General features: G+C 40.0%; 1 protein-coding gene and 1 pseudogene across 34 annotated transcripts in view; one reads left to right on the top strand and one right to left on the bottom strand.

The window, feature by feature from the left end:
- Positions 1 to 16368, bottom strand: part of Epb41 (erythrocyte membrane protein band 4.1) — a 146293-nt gene that overhangs the window by 57810 nt on the left and 72115 nt on the right. For all 34 annotated transcript variants that reach the window (XM_075945635.1, XM_075945638.1, XM_075945637.1 and 31 more), the window contains 4 exons: positions 15466 to 15570; positions 11773 to 11815; positions 6091 to 6166; positions 3681 to 3899 (listed from right to left, as the gene is read on the bottom strand). In XM_075945635.1, coding sequence (XP_075801750.1) covers positions 3681 to 3899; positions 6091 to 6166; positions 11773 to 11815; positions 15466 to 15570 — 443 coding nt within the window. The remainder of the gene's footprint in view (positions 1 to 3680; positions 3900 to 6090; positions 6167 to 11772; positions 11816 to 15465; positions 15571 to 16368) is intronic.
- Positions 5444 to 5561, top strand: LOC142834557 (U6 spliceosomal RNA; annotated as a pseudogene).

Genomic DNA, 16368 nt, shown 5'->3' on the forward strand with positions numbered 1-16368 from the left:
TAATTAAGAAATAAAGGTTAATAGATAATCATCTATAATAGCCAAGATTGTAGTCATGTTAGTTAGGTTTTCTAGATATATAGAGATATATTTCAGTTAGATATTCTTCAAACCTTTCAAAAACTAACAGAATATGGTATTTAAAATGTTTTAAGAACTTAGTACTTTTCATGACAATGAGACACATCTGCTCCTGGCAGCACCAATAACTTCAAGAAGAAGATAGACAACAAAGAGGCCCCTTATGGAGTTTGCTAGCCATTTGGAGAAAAAAAAAACCCTTCTCTGGTTTGGATGGCTTGATGTTATGCTGTATGAACTGGACATGCAGGACCCACAGGAAAATGACTACTCAACTTGCCTAAAGGTGAGACAGTCCTTTGGGGGTCCCTGTTTCATGAAAGAGTCTGCCAGACATTCTGCAGGAATACAGAAGAAAGTGACTGACAAACTGCCAATATAAGCAGAATTATCTTTGAAACTTCCTGCTTCATGGAAAAGTCCAGGGTGGTCCTAAAATCCTTGACCCAAATGAGCCTTCCACCTCACTCTCCAGAGTACATGCATCATGAAAGTGTACCAGTACAACAGTTTTAAATGCTATTTTTTGTTTGAAGGTTGATTTTTAGTTTTTTAAAAAACTTTTAGTTTTTTTCTTCTAAAAGTACTGGCTCATTCCTTTTTTTTAAATGTATGTCAAATAAACAAGTCTGAGCGATTATAGATTGTTGATCTTTTTTTCCAATAGTGTTACAGAAAAACGGTGGTGAACTCATTCAGCCCACAATGTAATCATGATGCTTTTGCTGCTGTACACGGTTGTACTTGAATTGGCAGGCAGAGGGATGCTTTAAGTACATTTCATTAAGTCATAGACCATTAACTAAAATACATTCAAGATTTGGTAAAATGAACACTTTTTAAAACTATTTAATCAATATTGTCTTGGGCTGAGAGCGAAACTCAGATGTACAATGCATCTGCCTGGCATGCTCAAGCTCCAGGTTTAACAACGGCATCTAAACTAAAATAGACTGTTCTTCAAATTGCTGGACATAGCGAGGCAATGCTCATAATCCTGGCACTCAGGAGCAGAGGCAGGAGGACGAAGAGCTGCTGGCCACTCATACTCATGAAGAGTATGGAAGAAAGGAAAGAAGGGAGGAAGATTGGTTAGTTTTGTTATTGTTGTTTCATTTTTTAATTCATTTGTTTACACAAATGCAGGCCATAGCACTTCTATGGAGGTCAGAGAACAATCTGCAGGAGTTGGATCTCTTTCTACCATGTGGGATCTAGGGATTGAATTCAGGTTATCAAGTTTGGTAGCAAGTATCTTTACTTACTGAGCCATCTCACAGGTCCCTGTGAGAAAATTCTTAAATGAACTGGCCTTTTTCTTTTTTTAATTTACATGTGTGTGTCTATGCATTACGTACGTGCATATGGGCACTCCCGCTCACGTGTGAGTATGTAGGGGTCAGAGGTCAATGTCAAGAGTCCTCTTCTATTGCTCTCCAACTTACCTTTTGAGGCAGGGTCTCTCCCTGGACCTGGAGCTCTGTGACTATTAGTGAGCATCCTCCTGTCTCCACCTCCCAGGGCTAGGACTATGGGTACTTCTATTGCATACTGGTGAGAAATATGGCTACTAGAACAGTTTTGTGCCTTAGTGCTTCAGCTCCTTCGACACAGTGAAAAAGTCAAATAACTTAGAATTACCATGGAAACAATTCTGAGTTCAGAGACCTCTTTTGAAGAGGAGCAGCGTTTGTGGACTACGCTTTTAGATCTGCTGGCTAGTTTAAAAGGTTAAGTGTGACACTGAGCATAAAGTGTTTAGCACACTATCTGGCACGTAGGAAGAGACCATTATAACTGATGACTTATAATTATCATGATTATGTAACAACGGTATAAAGAACAGTCAAGCGTTAGACGAGAGACTGTACAAAGTCCTTCCAAATTTGAATCCTACTGTGATTAAATAACTATTAAAAGTATCACCAGAAGCCGGGCAGTGGTGGCGCACGCCTTTAACCCCAGCACTCAGGAGGCAGAGGCAGGCGGATCTCTGAGTTAGTAGTCTCACACATTAGTACCTTAGGAAGCATAAGCCCAATGTAGAAGTAAATTTTGAGAGACAGATCAGTAGTTGAGAGCACTTACAGAGGATCCAGGTTCAATTCTCAGCACCAGCACGGTGGCTTAATAACATTCTGTAACTCCAGTTCTGAAGGTGACCCAGTGCCCTCTTCTGACCTCCATGAGCACAAGGCACACACATAGTGCATATAATACATGCAACCAAACATCCACACACAAAGATAAACAAATGTAAAAGTCCACTGTAATCCCATGAGAGCTGGGTGGCACATAAGAAGACTGCTGCACGGGCTATAAACTACACTCCTTAGTATGGGTAAAGACACTTACCATCAAGTCTGAAAACCCGAGTTTGAGTTCTGGAACCCACATGATGGAAAGAAATCTGACTTCTGCAAGCATTCCAGAACACACATGTGTGAGGCATATACACACGCACACACACATACAATCAATTAATGAAATTATGGCTTTCATGACTGAGGCATCTGAACCTTAAATGCAGTAAGACAGTCAGAACCAGGCCATATTAAGGGAAAGAACAAACTCAAAGAGAACAGGACAGTTCCACAGACAGACAGAATTCTTGTGGCTACTGCAGCAAGCTCCAGAGACCGTGCTTTGGACAAACTGACCTTTTAAATCTTTGTAACACAGTGCATGCTCACACAGCTCAGGATGCCATGCTAATGTGATGTCAACCAAAGTCAAGATCAGATTAAAGCAGTTTGTGAAATTTAACTACAGTAAGTCACTCAAATAAAAAACAGGCATATGGAGAAAGAAATACAACGGGAGGGGGGCTCATTTTGGTATTAGATAACAATTACTGGGTTTTTATACGTCAAACATACATATTCTCTTTTCTAAACTTATTCTTTGCCTCATTTCTTCTAAAGTAATAATCTCAATTAGACACTCTAGGAACCAGATCAGAGAAAACTGAAGGGACTTAAGTTCACAGGGAAGGGACAAAGCAGAGGCATGACCTCAACCTGCCTCAAACCAAGGATAGGCCTTGCTTTTGGTCATGGTATGCTACCTCCCAACGTTACTAATTAACTTCATTAAAAGCAGTAAATCAGGGAATTTGATGAAGACGTGGCTTTAGAAAATACTTTCAAGGGTACCATGACCCTCTGAATCCACCCACATGCACAGCACCCAAGTCAGAAGTTCTTGCTCTAAAGCTCTTAAGGCACCTAATATAGCATATGTCTAAAACCTGGAAAAGTTAAAGCAATAATAGTGATAGCTACTGTTTACTGAGCACCTACTATGTGAAGGCCTTGTACTAAGTGATTTCTTACACACACACACACACACACACACACACACACACACACACACACACAAATTAAACCTGGAAACAAAAACAGAAACAAACAAAAAAAATTTTTCCATTACCCTGATAAGAAAAACAGTCAGAGGGCTTGAATGCCTTTCCCAAAGTCAAACAATAAAAGGAAATGAATTAAGGGTGACTATCCCTATGGTAAACAATGAATCAATAACAAGTCACGGGTTTAAACTCATGGCCAAAATAAACCCAGAACATCTGCAGACATGTTCACCTGTATGATTTATGCAATTCCATGACCTTCTCTTCAAGTTCCCTGGTCTGATTTGGAGCCAGTTTAAATTCACTAACATAATCCACGCCATGCAGTTCCGGGTCATAGTCTCCCAGTTCAGACTGAATGGTGTAAGAGCCGAGGAGGGCTAAGGTTGCAAAGGAACAGGGTAGCCGTCCAGCAATGATGTCCTGCCGAAGCTGAAGACATAAATAATACCTACATCCAAAATAAGAAGAGATGTGAAAATGTCAGTAACAACAAAAGAACACAATACAGACAGACAGAAAAGAAGAAAGGGGGAAAAGAAAGAAGAGAGAAGGAAAGAGGCTAAGGAAACACAACATGATAATTGTTCAGTATAGGACAGGGGACACATGGCTAGTCATTGTGAAATTGTTTCTTCCTTTTATTTAAAATATTTTCACAAAAAAGTTCAATAACTATATTGAACAGAGTTGGAAAGCAGTTTAGAAAAAGAGGAAAAGCAGGAAACATCTGAAGGAGGTAAAGAAATTATTTTATTGGGGGCTGGAGAGATGGCTCAGTGGTTAAGAGCATTGCCTGCTCTTCCAAAGGTCCTGAGTTCAATTCCCAGCAACCACATGGTGGCTCACAACCATCTGCAATAAGGTCTGGTGCCCTCTTCTGGCCTGCAGGAATACATGTAGATAAAATACTGTATACATAATAAATAAATAAATACTTTTTAAAAAAAGAAATTATTTTATCGAGTACATACTCTTTGGGGGGGGGGGTAGGGGTGGAGGTCTTGAGACAGTGTTTCTCTGTGTAGCCCTGACTGTCCTGGAACTCACTCTGTAGACCAGGCTGGTCTCAAACTCACAGAGAACCGCTTGCCTCTGCCTCCTGAGTGCTGGGACTAAAGGCGTGCGTCACCACTGCCCGGTATACACGCTTAAGTATTATGCACACACGTGTATACCATAAAAATGAAATAAACAGTTTTCTCAGGGAAGGAGAAGACATCTCAACTGAGAATGACTTTACACAAAGTAACCTTAGAAAATGCTATAGGTTTTTCACAGCACTTAATCATCAGATTTTAGGAGTTTAAATTATTCCCTCATTTATATTTTCCTGTATTTTTATTTTACAAATGGGTATTCTACCTGCATATTTCTGTGTACCATGTGCATGCACTGTCCATGGAGACCAGAATAGGGCTTTGGTTTTCCTGGGGCTAGAGTCACAAATAGCTGTGGGCCACCATGTGGGTGCCGGGAATTGAACTTGGGTCACTAGGAAGAGCAACCAGGGCTTTTAACCACCAAACCATTGCTTTAACCCCTCCCTCATTTTAGAGAGATGAAAACTGAATCCTAGAGATTAAATTCCTCAGAAATCAGATTATCAACAACAAAATCAGATTGAGAAAGTAGTTTCTTGGCAACCCAGAAATTCAATTTAACAAATATTGCCAAGTATCTACTATGAAGAGGGTTCCTTGACGACATCACAGGTGTGAATGCTCAGAGCAGTACTGTTCAACATACAGCACTCTTCCGTTTAGTTTTTGTTCATCTTTGATAAAATAAAAAATAATTTTCTTAAAAACTCAATAGTTTTTTTTGTTTTGTTTGGGTTTTTGTTTTTCGAGACAGGGTTTCTCTGTAGTTCTGGAGCCTGTCCTGGAGCTTGCTCTTTGGACCAAACTCACAGAGATCTGCCTGCCTTTGCTCCTGAGTGCTGGGATTAAAGGTTTGTGCAATAAATTAAATAGACTCAAAAATGGGTTAGTAGTGCTCCCTTCGGCAGCACATATACTAAAACTGGAATGATACAGAGAAGATTAGCATGGCCCCTGCACAAGGATGACAAGAAAATTCGTGAAGCCGGGTGGTGGTGGCGCACGCCTTTAATCCCAGCACTCGGGAGGCAGAGGCAGGCGGATCTCTGTGAGTTCGAGACCAGCCTGGTCTACAGAGCTAGTTCCAGGACAGGCTCCAAAGCCACAGAGAAACCCTGTCTCGAAAAACCAAAAAAAAAAAAAAAAAATTCATGAAGTGTTCCATATTTTTTTTAAAAAAAGGGGGGGTTAGTACAAGGAGACGGTTTAAAGGAGAGATAAAGAAATAATTATTATGTGATTTTGCTGTTTTCAACCCTATAGGGAATACAGAAAAACAAGTAGGTCTTGCCAGGGGAGTGTGGTTTAAGAGAAGCCCCGCCCACCCTGCACTGTACTATGTGGTGTAACACATGGCAAGCAGGGTGGCTCCTGCTAGGTTCCAGCCTTTCAGGCTCAGCATCTGCAAGCCTGGTTTGAAGGCACCAGAAACTCTGTATTTTAGACTAACCATTTAACATTTTCTCCTGTTCTGAGTGGAGAAATTCCCAGAGCTGATGGTAAGAATACAGCTCTGGATTTCCGTGCCGACAAACTTACCTTGTTATGTCTTCAGTCAACTGTGCTGGGTCAGGCGGATAAAACTTCACATTAAATGTGAAGTTCCAAGGTACACCTATAAAAATAAAGACAACAGGAGTTTTGTTTTTATGTCTAAATTTGTGATTTTTTTCCCCCTTAAATATTTCAAAATTTTTTGTTTTAAAACACTATTACCTTGCTTAGATTTCACCTAGGAAAGCTAGAAGACCTCGTTTATCTTTTAGCCTTAGCAGTCTTCATTATAGTGGATTAGAACCACACAGGCAAAATTATATGAAGAAACAATTCTGCATCTTGACTTTTTCGTAGAACTTATTTTAGGAATGTGATTAATATTTTGCTCTGGGCCATCAGAAGTCAATAGGTGCTCTTTTGCAATTCTGAAGATATTTATTTATGATATGTAAACACTACCTGAAATAGAAGTTCATGTGCACATATATACACACAATTCAATTATGTAAAAGAAACAAAAATTTAAGATAAAATAAATCCAGCAAAATAATATTTGAGGAATCTGGGTACAGGCCTCCTATGAATTCTTATACTATTCTCTTTAATATTTTCCATAAGTCTGAAGTTATTTTAAAAATTTATTAATAATTTAAAAGATTTACTTCTATCTGTGTGCGTTCTCTATATATGCATGTGTTTGTATGTACACACGCACATGTATGCAGCTGCTCACAGAGGCCAGAAATTGTTATTGGATCCCTTGGAGCGAAATTATAGGTGGTTCTGAGCTGCCTGGTATGGGTGCTGGGAACCAAAGGGTCCTCTGGAAGAACAGGAAGCAACCACAATTGCTGAGCCATCTTTCCAGCTCCATTTTTTTTTTTTTTTTTTTTTAGTGTTTCAATACAGAGTCTCTCTTACATAGTCCTAGCTGTCCTGGAATGCACTCTGTAGACCAGGCTGTCCCCAGACTCAGAGACCCACCTGCCTCTGCCTCCGAGTGCTGGGATTAAAGGCGTGCGCTAAAACCTCCCAGCTTAATTTTTTTTTAAAATGACTTCCTGGCACTGAAGAAAGTTTGGTTTGGCAAGTAAGAGCAATTGCTACACAAGTATGAATTCAAATCTCCAGAGGCCATGCTAAGAAGCTGGACATGGCTGCACATGCTTGTAACCCCAGCACCGACATAGGAGCAGGCTGACCACCAGCCTAGTTACAGCTTCAGTGAAGAGACTCTGTCTCCTGGGAACAAGGCGAACAGTGAGGGAACAAGACATTCAACTTCCAGATAGCCTGCTAAGCCCTATTTCCAGGCTTACATCCTAAGTCAGGGTTGTTTAGCTTTTTTTTTTTTTAAGTGTAGGTTACAATCCATTGTAAACCATTCTGTGGAGGAAATATCAGCACTAAAAATATGAAGTGGATATAAAAGAAAACATAAAGATGTCACTCACAGTAAGGGTAGGAATAGTTGGGTGAAATTTCTTTCTGATGAATGTAAGTTTCAAAAATGATGCTGAGTAAGACAAGTCACTTAATTTTTATGGCATTCAAATGGTTTTAATACAGCCATATTTTAAAATAATAAAAACCCAGAAGAAATTAAAAACACTCCCAAAAATTCAATAGAATAATTATCTCAAAGTTCAAGAAAGTAGTGACCTTTGTGGAAAAAGTGGAGGGGGGTACATGGGCTAAAGGTTTTTTAAAATGTAATTTGGGTAAATTACATCTAATTTTCAGCATACAGAAAAGGTGTAAGCATATCTTGCCTGTGGACTATCCCTTGTTTAAATTTTCTAAAATTCTGAAACGTTAAAACATTTTATTAATAATTTTAAGTTAACTGGCTGCTTTTGTAATTTTTTTAAAAAAATTATGTGCATTGGTATTTCTCCTGCATGTGTGTCTATGTGAGCAAGTTGGATCCCCTGGAATTTTGAGTTACAGGTAGTATGAGCTGCCATGTGGGTGCTGGGAATTGAACCTGGGTCCTCTGGAAGGGCAGCCAATGCTCTTAACTGCTAAGCCATCTCTCTAGCCTTACTAATAAATCTTTTAAAGAATTATTTCTATGGGTGTGTGCTGCATGCGTGCAGTTACTAACAATGGCCAGAAGAGGTTACTGGATGCACTTGAGCCAAAATTACAGATAGTTGTGAGCTGCCTGACATGCCTTAGGATGAGGGTGGTTAGCCTGACTCAGCAAGAGAGAGCCCTCATCCAGAACCAAGAAAATAAAAAACCTTAAAAGTCAAGTGGACAGGAGAAAAAAGGCAGATAAGCCTAGAAGAAGATACAAAAAGCTGGCTCTGAGGAAATTTCACAATACAGGACAAAGCAACTTTGTATGTTCTGCACGTGGGTGAGTATGAAAGGGACAGAAACAGAACTGGAAAGTCCCCCCAGCTAACAGAAGAAAAGCCAAGGAGCTCAAACTTCTCTCTGCTGACAGAAATGCTAACGCACGTTAATTCTGGATGGATGGGGAACATGGGCTTTGTTACATGGCCTCCATTCTTTGTTGAAATTCTATTACAATTTAAATTTGGGGTGGGGGAGTTGCTCTGGTGTTTTTTTTTTCTTTGTTTTTTTGTTTATGCTAGGTAAGTGCTCTATCACTATGCTATATGGCCAGTCCTGAACTTTACCCTACTTTTAAGAAACTGGATTGGGGAGATAGCTCAGTTGTTCAAGCACTTGCCTTTTAAGCATGGAAACTTCAACTTGGTTCCAAGAACCCACAGTAAAGACAAAAGACTGTACATGATAACACACTTTTGTAATCCTAGCACTGTGTAGGTGGAGACAACAGATTCTTGGAGCTCACTGCCCAGCAAGACTAGCATACTTGGTGAGTTTCAGGGATTTCAAATAACAAGGTAGACAGTGCCCAAGGAATAGGACCCAAGGTACCATACACAGGTACACACACACGTGTACCTCTACAAAAACAATTACTCATACACATACCAAAAAAAAATCCATAGATACTTAGCGAATACAGAGATATATCCAAAAATGCAAACATGAATGTAATAGGAAACTAACGAGAGTAGTCCAAAATACACAGAAATATGATTATTTATATATAGTATATGTGATCATTTTTTTTTAAACAATAAAATATAGATAGATGGAAGAATAGATAGATGGAAGAATAGATGGATGGATGGATGGATGGATGGACGGATGGATGGATAGAGAGAGATAGGCAGACATAGATACCAATACCGTTATACAGAAAGATGAGTCACATATTTAAGTAGACACGACCATGGGTATGTGTTTAAATGCACTCAGACTTGTCTAGAAGGAAGACAGGAAATTAGTTGCCATGGTTGCTTCCAGAAAAGGGAACTGCATGACTAAGGCAGGGTAGGAAGATTCACCTTGTGCTATTTTCGTTTGCACCTTTAAATGTTATATTGTATACCTGTAACATTTACTTTTATAATTGAGTTTTAAAACCATGTACAGCGTAATTGCTTTGGTCTGCTTGTTTTGAGAGAGGCCCTCAAGTAGCTGAAACCCAGATATGTATATCTCTCCTGGGAACATTCTGAAAAATTCCTATCTGCCTAGAAATATCACACAGATTATACCAATCTAATTGATTAGATTTGATGATGTTTAAATTATTCATGGGGGCTACAGAGATGGCTCAGCAGGTAAAGGTGCTTGCCACATAAGCCTAGCTACCTGAACTGAATCCCTGGAACCCATGTATAGGTGGAAGAAAAACCTGACGCCACAAAGCTGTTCTCTGACCTTTGCATACAAGCACGTGTGCACACATACATGTATACTCACAATAAGACTTTCAAAATAAAATTGCCACGAGTATACACTAATTATATGAAGACAAGGGCTGGAGAGATGGCTCAGAGGTTAAGAGCTTCGCCTGCTCTTCCAAAGGTCCTGAGTTCAATTCCCAGCAACCACATGGTGACTCACAACCATCTGTAGTTACATAATTAATAAATAAATATTTTAAAAAAAATTATATGAAGACAAGTCTAAACATGCTTCCTGACAGTATATATTTGATTCACTAGTAAAGTTTTTATGGGTTTCCCCCCATACGGTAGGAAGACTTTCATCATTATTTTTAATAGTCTTGGGTATGTAGATTTATTTATAGCTTGCTTTGGACTATCTAGTGAGACCAGTCTCAAAATAGTAATAACAAAAATAGTAATTATAAAATAATAAATTCAAGCTTTTATCAGTGAAGAACAAATGTAGAAAGTTGCCAGTCCAAAGGGGAAAAAAATTTTTTGCTTCTCTATTTTAAGAATGTTAAAACAAAAACAAAATGAAATAAAAGAATGCTAAAACAGTCACTATCAAGGGCTAAAGAAAAACGTTTCATGGTAACAGAAATGTTTCAAGAAACAAGTGAACAATTCTCGCTGGATGAGTAACAATCACCAAATTTCCTGAAGGTTCTTCAGAAATAAATGAAGCTACAGTGATAGCTAGCTAGCTTTAGTCAAGACGCACCATCTCAATGAGTCCACTGGGTCTGGGGCTATGAACTACCAATCTGCACATTTTTCACACCAGAACAGCAGTCCGAGCAGGGCATGCAACAGTACGATATGCTCAAGCTACGAGAGGAGCTCCACTGCCAGATGGCCAGTGGAAAACAAGTCTTCATTTTTCCTTCCTTAGATTTACAAAAGGATGACAAGCACCACCTTCCCTATCTCAGGGCATGTGCTCCAGGGCCACCCACGGATGCTAACAATCTTTTTTTTTTTAAAAAAAAAAGATTTATTTATTTATCATGCATACAACATTCTGCCTCCATGTATGCCCGCACGCGTTAGATCTCATTACAGATGTATGTGAGCCACCATGTGGTTGCTGGGAATTGAACTCAGGACCTCTGGAAGAGCAGCCAGTGTTCTTAACCACTGAGTCATCTCTGCAGCCCGGATGCTGACAATCTTGAAGAGTACTGAACCCTATAAATACGACGAATTTGAGAACTTACCTTTTTCACTTAAAGGACTACTGGGTAACTTCTCTTTGGCCTAACCAAATTGCCAATATCACTACTCTGGTACTTCGTGGCCATTATTAAATAACGAAAGGTTTACTTAACACAAGCCTGTGATAGACTATCTGATAACCTCACAGCTAACTAAGCAACTAGTGTGCTTTGCAGCATACACGGTATGGGTACGCTAGACAAAAGGAGACTCCTGGCCTAGACATGGTAGTGTAGGGTCACACAGGTTTCATTACCACCCAGAAAAGCACACAACCGAGACAAAAAAGACACAAGAGTCTAGAACACTAAAAGAACACAACAGCATAGAGCACTAAAAGGACCAAGATCCAGCAGCAAACTCCTGCCGGTGGCTAGCACAGTTCCGCCTCTGACATTTTGAGAACTGAGTCCATTTTCATTTTCTTATTTTTGTGTTTTCCAACCTTCTGTTTACTCTCACCTAGTCCTACTTTTCCAACTTTGCCCAGTTGGTTTTTGTTTTGTCTTTTTATGGTCAAAATCTGACCTACATCTCAATATTGTCAACCTCTAGTATATTTTTCTACTTTGGAATTGGCCCTTCCAGGAAAAAGCTTTATCTCTATTTCAAAGCAGTCTGCCACAGTCAGGACTCTCAAGTGACTGACTCACAGCCAGTGATGGCTGGGATCCTCTGGCCCAACTGAAAAAGAGAGATCCATAAGAGGGCTGTATCCACTTACCTCGAACCTGTTTTTTTATTTCTTTGGCAGAATCCAGCCATGTCTGTAAAAAGAAGAAAAGGCATTCACACGGAGCTCCAGAACACACAAGCAATTCAGCTCCCTGGCTACCTGGGGAAAAGGCCTCCGGTTGAACCTCCATTTCCCCCTGGAAGCCTTTGCGTTAATGTTACAAAGCATAGTGGTTTCTCAGCAGCAAAGATGGGAACCCGAGGTTGGTTTGAATCCGTGCTCCAGGATGTCCTGGCTGAGCATCTAGGGACTCTCCACACCTAAGATGTAAATTTTGTCCCAGTCCATCTTACAGAGCTGTTCACATATGTAAGCCTGCTTGTAACAGCAAATGAGAAATAGCATGTACTATTTATAGTGTCAGGAAAAGATTAGCAAAGATCTAGACAGTGAGTGAGTGACATCATCCAAATCCTATTTTCTCCTCTAACCTTCGGTCTTGTTCAAATTTTCTATGTCAGCCCAGCCTCTGGTGCACGGTTCATTGCCCAGTTAATGTTTCTCCCCCTGAGCTTGATTCCCAGCACCCAGATAAAAATTTGGGGGGGCTGGAGAGATGGTTCAGAGGTTAAGAGCATTGCTTGCTCTTCCAAAGGTCCTGAGTTCAATTCCCAGCAACCACATGGTGGCTCACAACCATCTGTAATGAGGTCTGGCGCCCTCTTCTGGCCTGTAGGCATACAGACAGAACATTGTATACTAAATAAATAAATAAATATTTTTAAAAAAAAATTTGGGCTTGGTTGTATATGCTTGCAATCCCAGTGCTTGGAGTGTGGAGACAAGAAGATCCCTGGAGCTTTTATATACTTGACTGACCAGTATATAAAAACCAGTATATAAAAATAAAAAAAAAGACAGGGGCTCCACCTCCACTGAGAGCCCCTGCCTCAAAAATAAGGTAAACAGCAAAAGAGCAAGACACCCAGTGTCAACCTGCTGGCCTCTATACACGTGCTTACATATGTACACACTTGCACAGACACACACATAAAAATGAAGCACATACATGTTTGAGCCTTGTCGTAAAGGAAGTATCTGAATGTTTTTTCTTTGCCTCTCCTTTGGTCCAAAGGCAAGGGAATTAAACACCAATGCTAAGTCTAGTGGGACCTCTGAAAACCCTCAGTTTATATACAACCCCAAATGCTTACTAATGGCAACTTTTTATCTCATCGGAGAGGGTGTCTACTCCCACAGCAGAGTGCTCTATATTCTCCACTGTTTTAGGAGACTTCCCAGCTCTTCCTTCCAGAAATCCCAAGAGCAAATATAAGACTGGGGCCAAAATCCCCACCAAGCTGACACCGAAAAAGCAAATCCAGATTTGTGTCAATCACGTTGGAGCTTCAAAGTCTGAGCTATCTTTCAGAACCAGTAGTTTCTTATGATGTAAGATGGCTCAGCAGGTAAAAGCACCACTGCCAAGCCTTAGTCAAATCCCAAACTCTTGTGGTAAAAGGAGAAAACCAATTCACAAAAGTTATCCTCTGACCACCGCACCCCCCACAAAATAAATTCATGTAATTTATAACTTTTTTGTTTTGTTTTGTTTTTTTTGAGAGAGGGTTTCTCTGTGTAGCTTTGGAGCTTGCCCTGGAACTCACTCTGTAGACCAAACTGCCATCAAACTCACAGAGATCTGCCTGCCTCTACCTCCTGAGTGTTGGGATTAAAGGCATGCTGCACCACCACCCAGCAATTTATGTTTTGAAAACGATCAAAAATCAAGGTTAAAAACAGATCAAAAGCAAAACAAAGACTTTCTAATAATAGTAAAATCAATATGTATACTTTTATGCTCAATTTAAAATATTCAATTCTCGGGGCTGGAAAGATGGCTCAGTGGTTAAGAGCACTGGTTGTTCTTTCAGAGGACAGGGTTTCAATTCCCAGCACCCACAAGGTGGCTCACAATTGTCTATAACTACAGTTCCAAGGGATCTGATACCCCCCCACAGACATATATGCAGGCAAAGCACCAGCATTCATGAAATAAAACTACATTAAAAAAATTAATTCTCGCCAGGCAGTGGTGGTGCACACTTTAATCATAACACTCCTGAGGCAGAGGTAGGTGGATCTTTGTGAGTTGGAGGCCAACCTGGTCTACGAGAGCTAGTTCCAGGAGAGGCTCCAAAGCTACAGTGAAACCCCGTCCCCCCCCCCCAAATTCTCTGTATTTTATTTAGCCAACAAATCTTTGAGAAATGACTTCATGTGGATGGCATTGTGGTTATAAAAAAAGACTAAAAATAGCATTTAAGGAGAGGTCACTAATGAGAGATGATCGATGAACAACAATTTGCTTGCCCTGGGTATAAATAACTATGGCACTATGCTGAAGCTCAGAGCATCTCAGAACATGGATCCAGGGGAATTTTAGGAAATGTTTCTCCAGGTACCTGGAGAGTCTGAGTCTTGAAATATAAATCAGTCAAAGATGAAAATAATTAGATGGGCACAAAAGTACAAAAGAGTTGCTCTGTGCAGTTCAGCATTACCTGAGCACAGAGGTAAAACTGAAAGGTACCATGAGGGTCAGAACATGGAGACCGTACTTTGTGCTAAGAAACCAGGCTTCATTAAGTTCTAGGCAAGTAGAAGCCACTGAAGGGTTTAAACCTTTTATTCATTTATTTTTTTTTTTTGATTTTACGAGACAGGAATTTACTGTATAGCCTTAGTTGTCCTGGAACTTGCACTATAGACCAGGCTAGCCTTGAACTCACAGAGACCTGCCTGCCTCTGCCTCCTAAGTGCTGAGATTAAAGGCATATGCCACCACTTGACCACTGAAGGGTTTAAAATAAAGCAGCACTTGTTCTCAATTACAGTCTCCGTCTACCGTCACATTTCCTATAATTAATGTCATTCCTGTATCACTGAAGGGTCTAAAATAAAGGAATGGCATTAATTATAGGGAGCGTGATGGTAGACAGAGACTGTAATTGAGAGCAAATGCTGTAGTCAGTGAAGGATAAGGGTCAGGTATCTTAACTTTTCCACCACTCATTGGCTGTACAACTTTGATATGGATAATTGTGCTGAACTTCAATTTTCTTATCATTAAAATTGTAGGAATAAGCATGGTAGGTATTTTCTCTTGATGATGAAAAAAAGCACATTTGTAATGTTCTCTCTTTAAAATAGAAAAGAAGGAAAATCTCTTTTAAAAAGAAAAATCTCTTTAAAAAAGAAAAGAAAGAAAATCTGGGACAAAATTTACCAGTGCCTTAGAGAAGCAGGTACAAACATTGTTATCAACATGATAATAGGCAGGCAGACATTGTTACCAACATGAGACAAGGCAGGCACAGACATTGTTACCAACGTGAGAAAAGCCAGGCACAGACATTGTTACCAACATGAGAAAAACCAGGCACAGATATTGTTACCAACATGAGAGCAGGCAGGCAGACATTGTTACCAACATGAGACAAGGCAGGCACAGACATTGTTACCAACATGAGAAAAGCCAGGCACAGACATTGTTACCAACATGAGAAAAACCAGGCACAGATATTGTTACCAACATGAGAGCAGGCAGGCACAGACATTGTTACCAACATGAGAAAAGCCAGGCACAGACACTGTTACCAACATGAGAGCAGCAGGCACAGACACTGTTACCAACATGAGAACTGAAATTGCCAGCTGCTTATATGGCAGTCTCCTTACCTTAGAGGTTGCACTATCCCAAATAGCTAAACCAAAGTAGTCTTCCTCCAACAGATTGAGGTGCTCACAAACTCGCTTAAGCAAATCCTGTCCCTTAGCATGTTTCTGTGAAGATACACAAACATTAGTTAAGGGTTCTTTTTTTTAAAAAAATATTTATTTACTTATTTATTAGGTATACAATATTCTGTCTGTGTGTATGCCTGCAGGCCAGAGGAGGGCACTAGACCCCATTACAGATGGTTGTGAGCCACCATGTGGTTGCTGGGAATTGAACGCAGGACCTTTGGAAGAGCAGGCAGTGCTCTTAACCTCTGAGCCATCTCTCCAGCCCCTAGTTAAGGGTTCTTATTCCTGTATTCATCACCAAATTTTTTTCAAAAAATGTTCTTTTCCAATTTCCTTTTTTACCTTTGGTAATTAATACATTCTCAGTCTAAATAGAACATGATTTATAAAAACCCCCTCTTCCTGGATATGTCAGCTTATAAACAGAACATATTATTACAGCACTTTGGAAATAGCCACAATGCTAAGTAAAATCCCACCTCCCCTCTTTCTCCACTTCCATTAAAAAAAAAAAAATCACACCCTATTCTGTGATCCTCCTATCTAAGATACTTTTTTGTTTGTTTGTCTGTTTTGGAGGCTTTTTTGTTTGTTTGTTTTGGTTTTTTGTTTTTTGGGGGGGGCGGGGTTTAAGAGAGGGTGTGTAGCTCTAGCTGTCCTGGAACTCACAATTCAAAGAGATCCGCCTGCTTCTGCCTCCCAAGTACTGGGACTAAAGGTGTGCACCACCACCACCTGGGACTGCCTCAGTAACCCATATCAGAACAAATATTTATATTTTCTCGTTGTAGAAGTAACATGTTTGAGTCAGGCATAGTGGCACACGCCTGGAAT

This window comes from Microtus pennsylvanicus, chromosome 13 (assembly GCF_037038515.1).
Source record: "Microtus pennsylvanicus isolate mMicPen1 chromosome 13, mMicPen1.hap1, whole genome shotgun sequence".
In the NCBI taxonomy this organism is placed as follows: Eukaryota; Metazoa; Chordata; class Mammalia; order Rodentia; family Cricetidae; genus Microtus; species Microtus pennsylvanicus.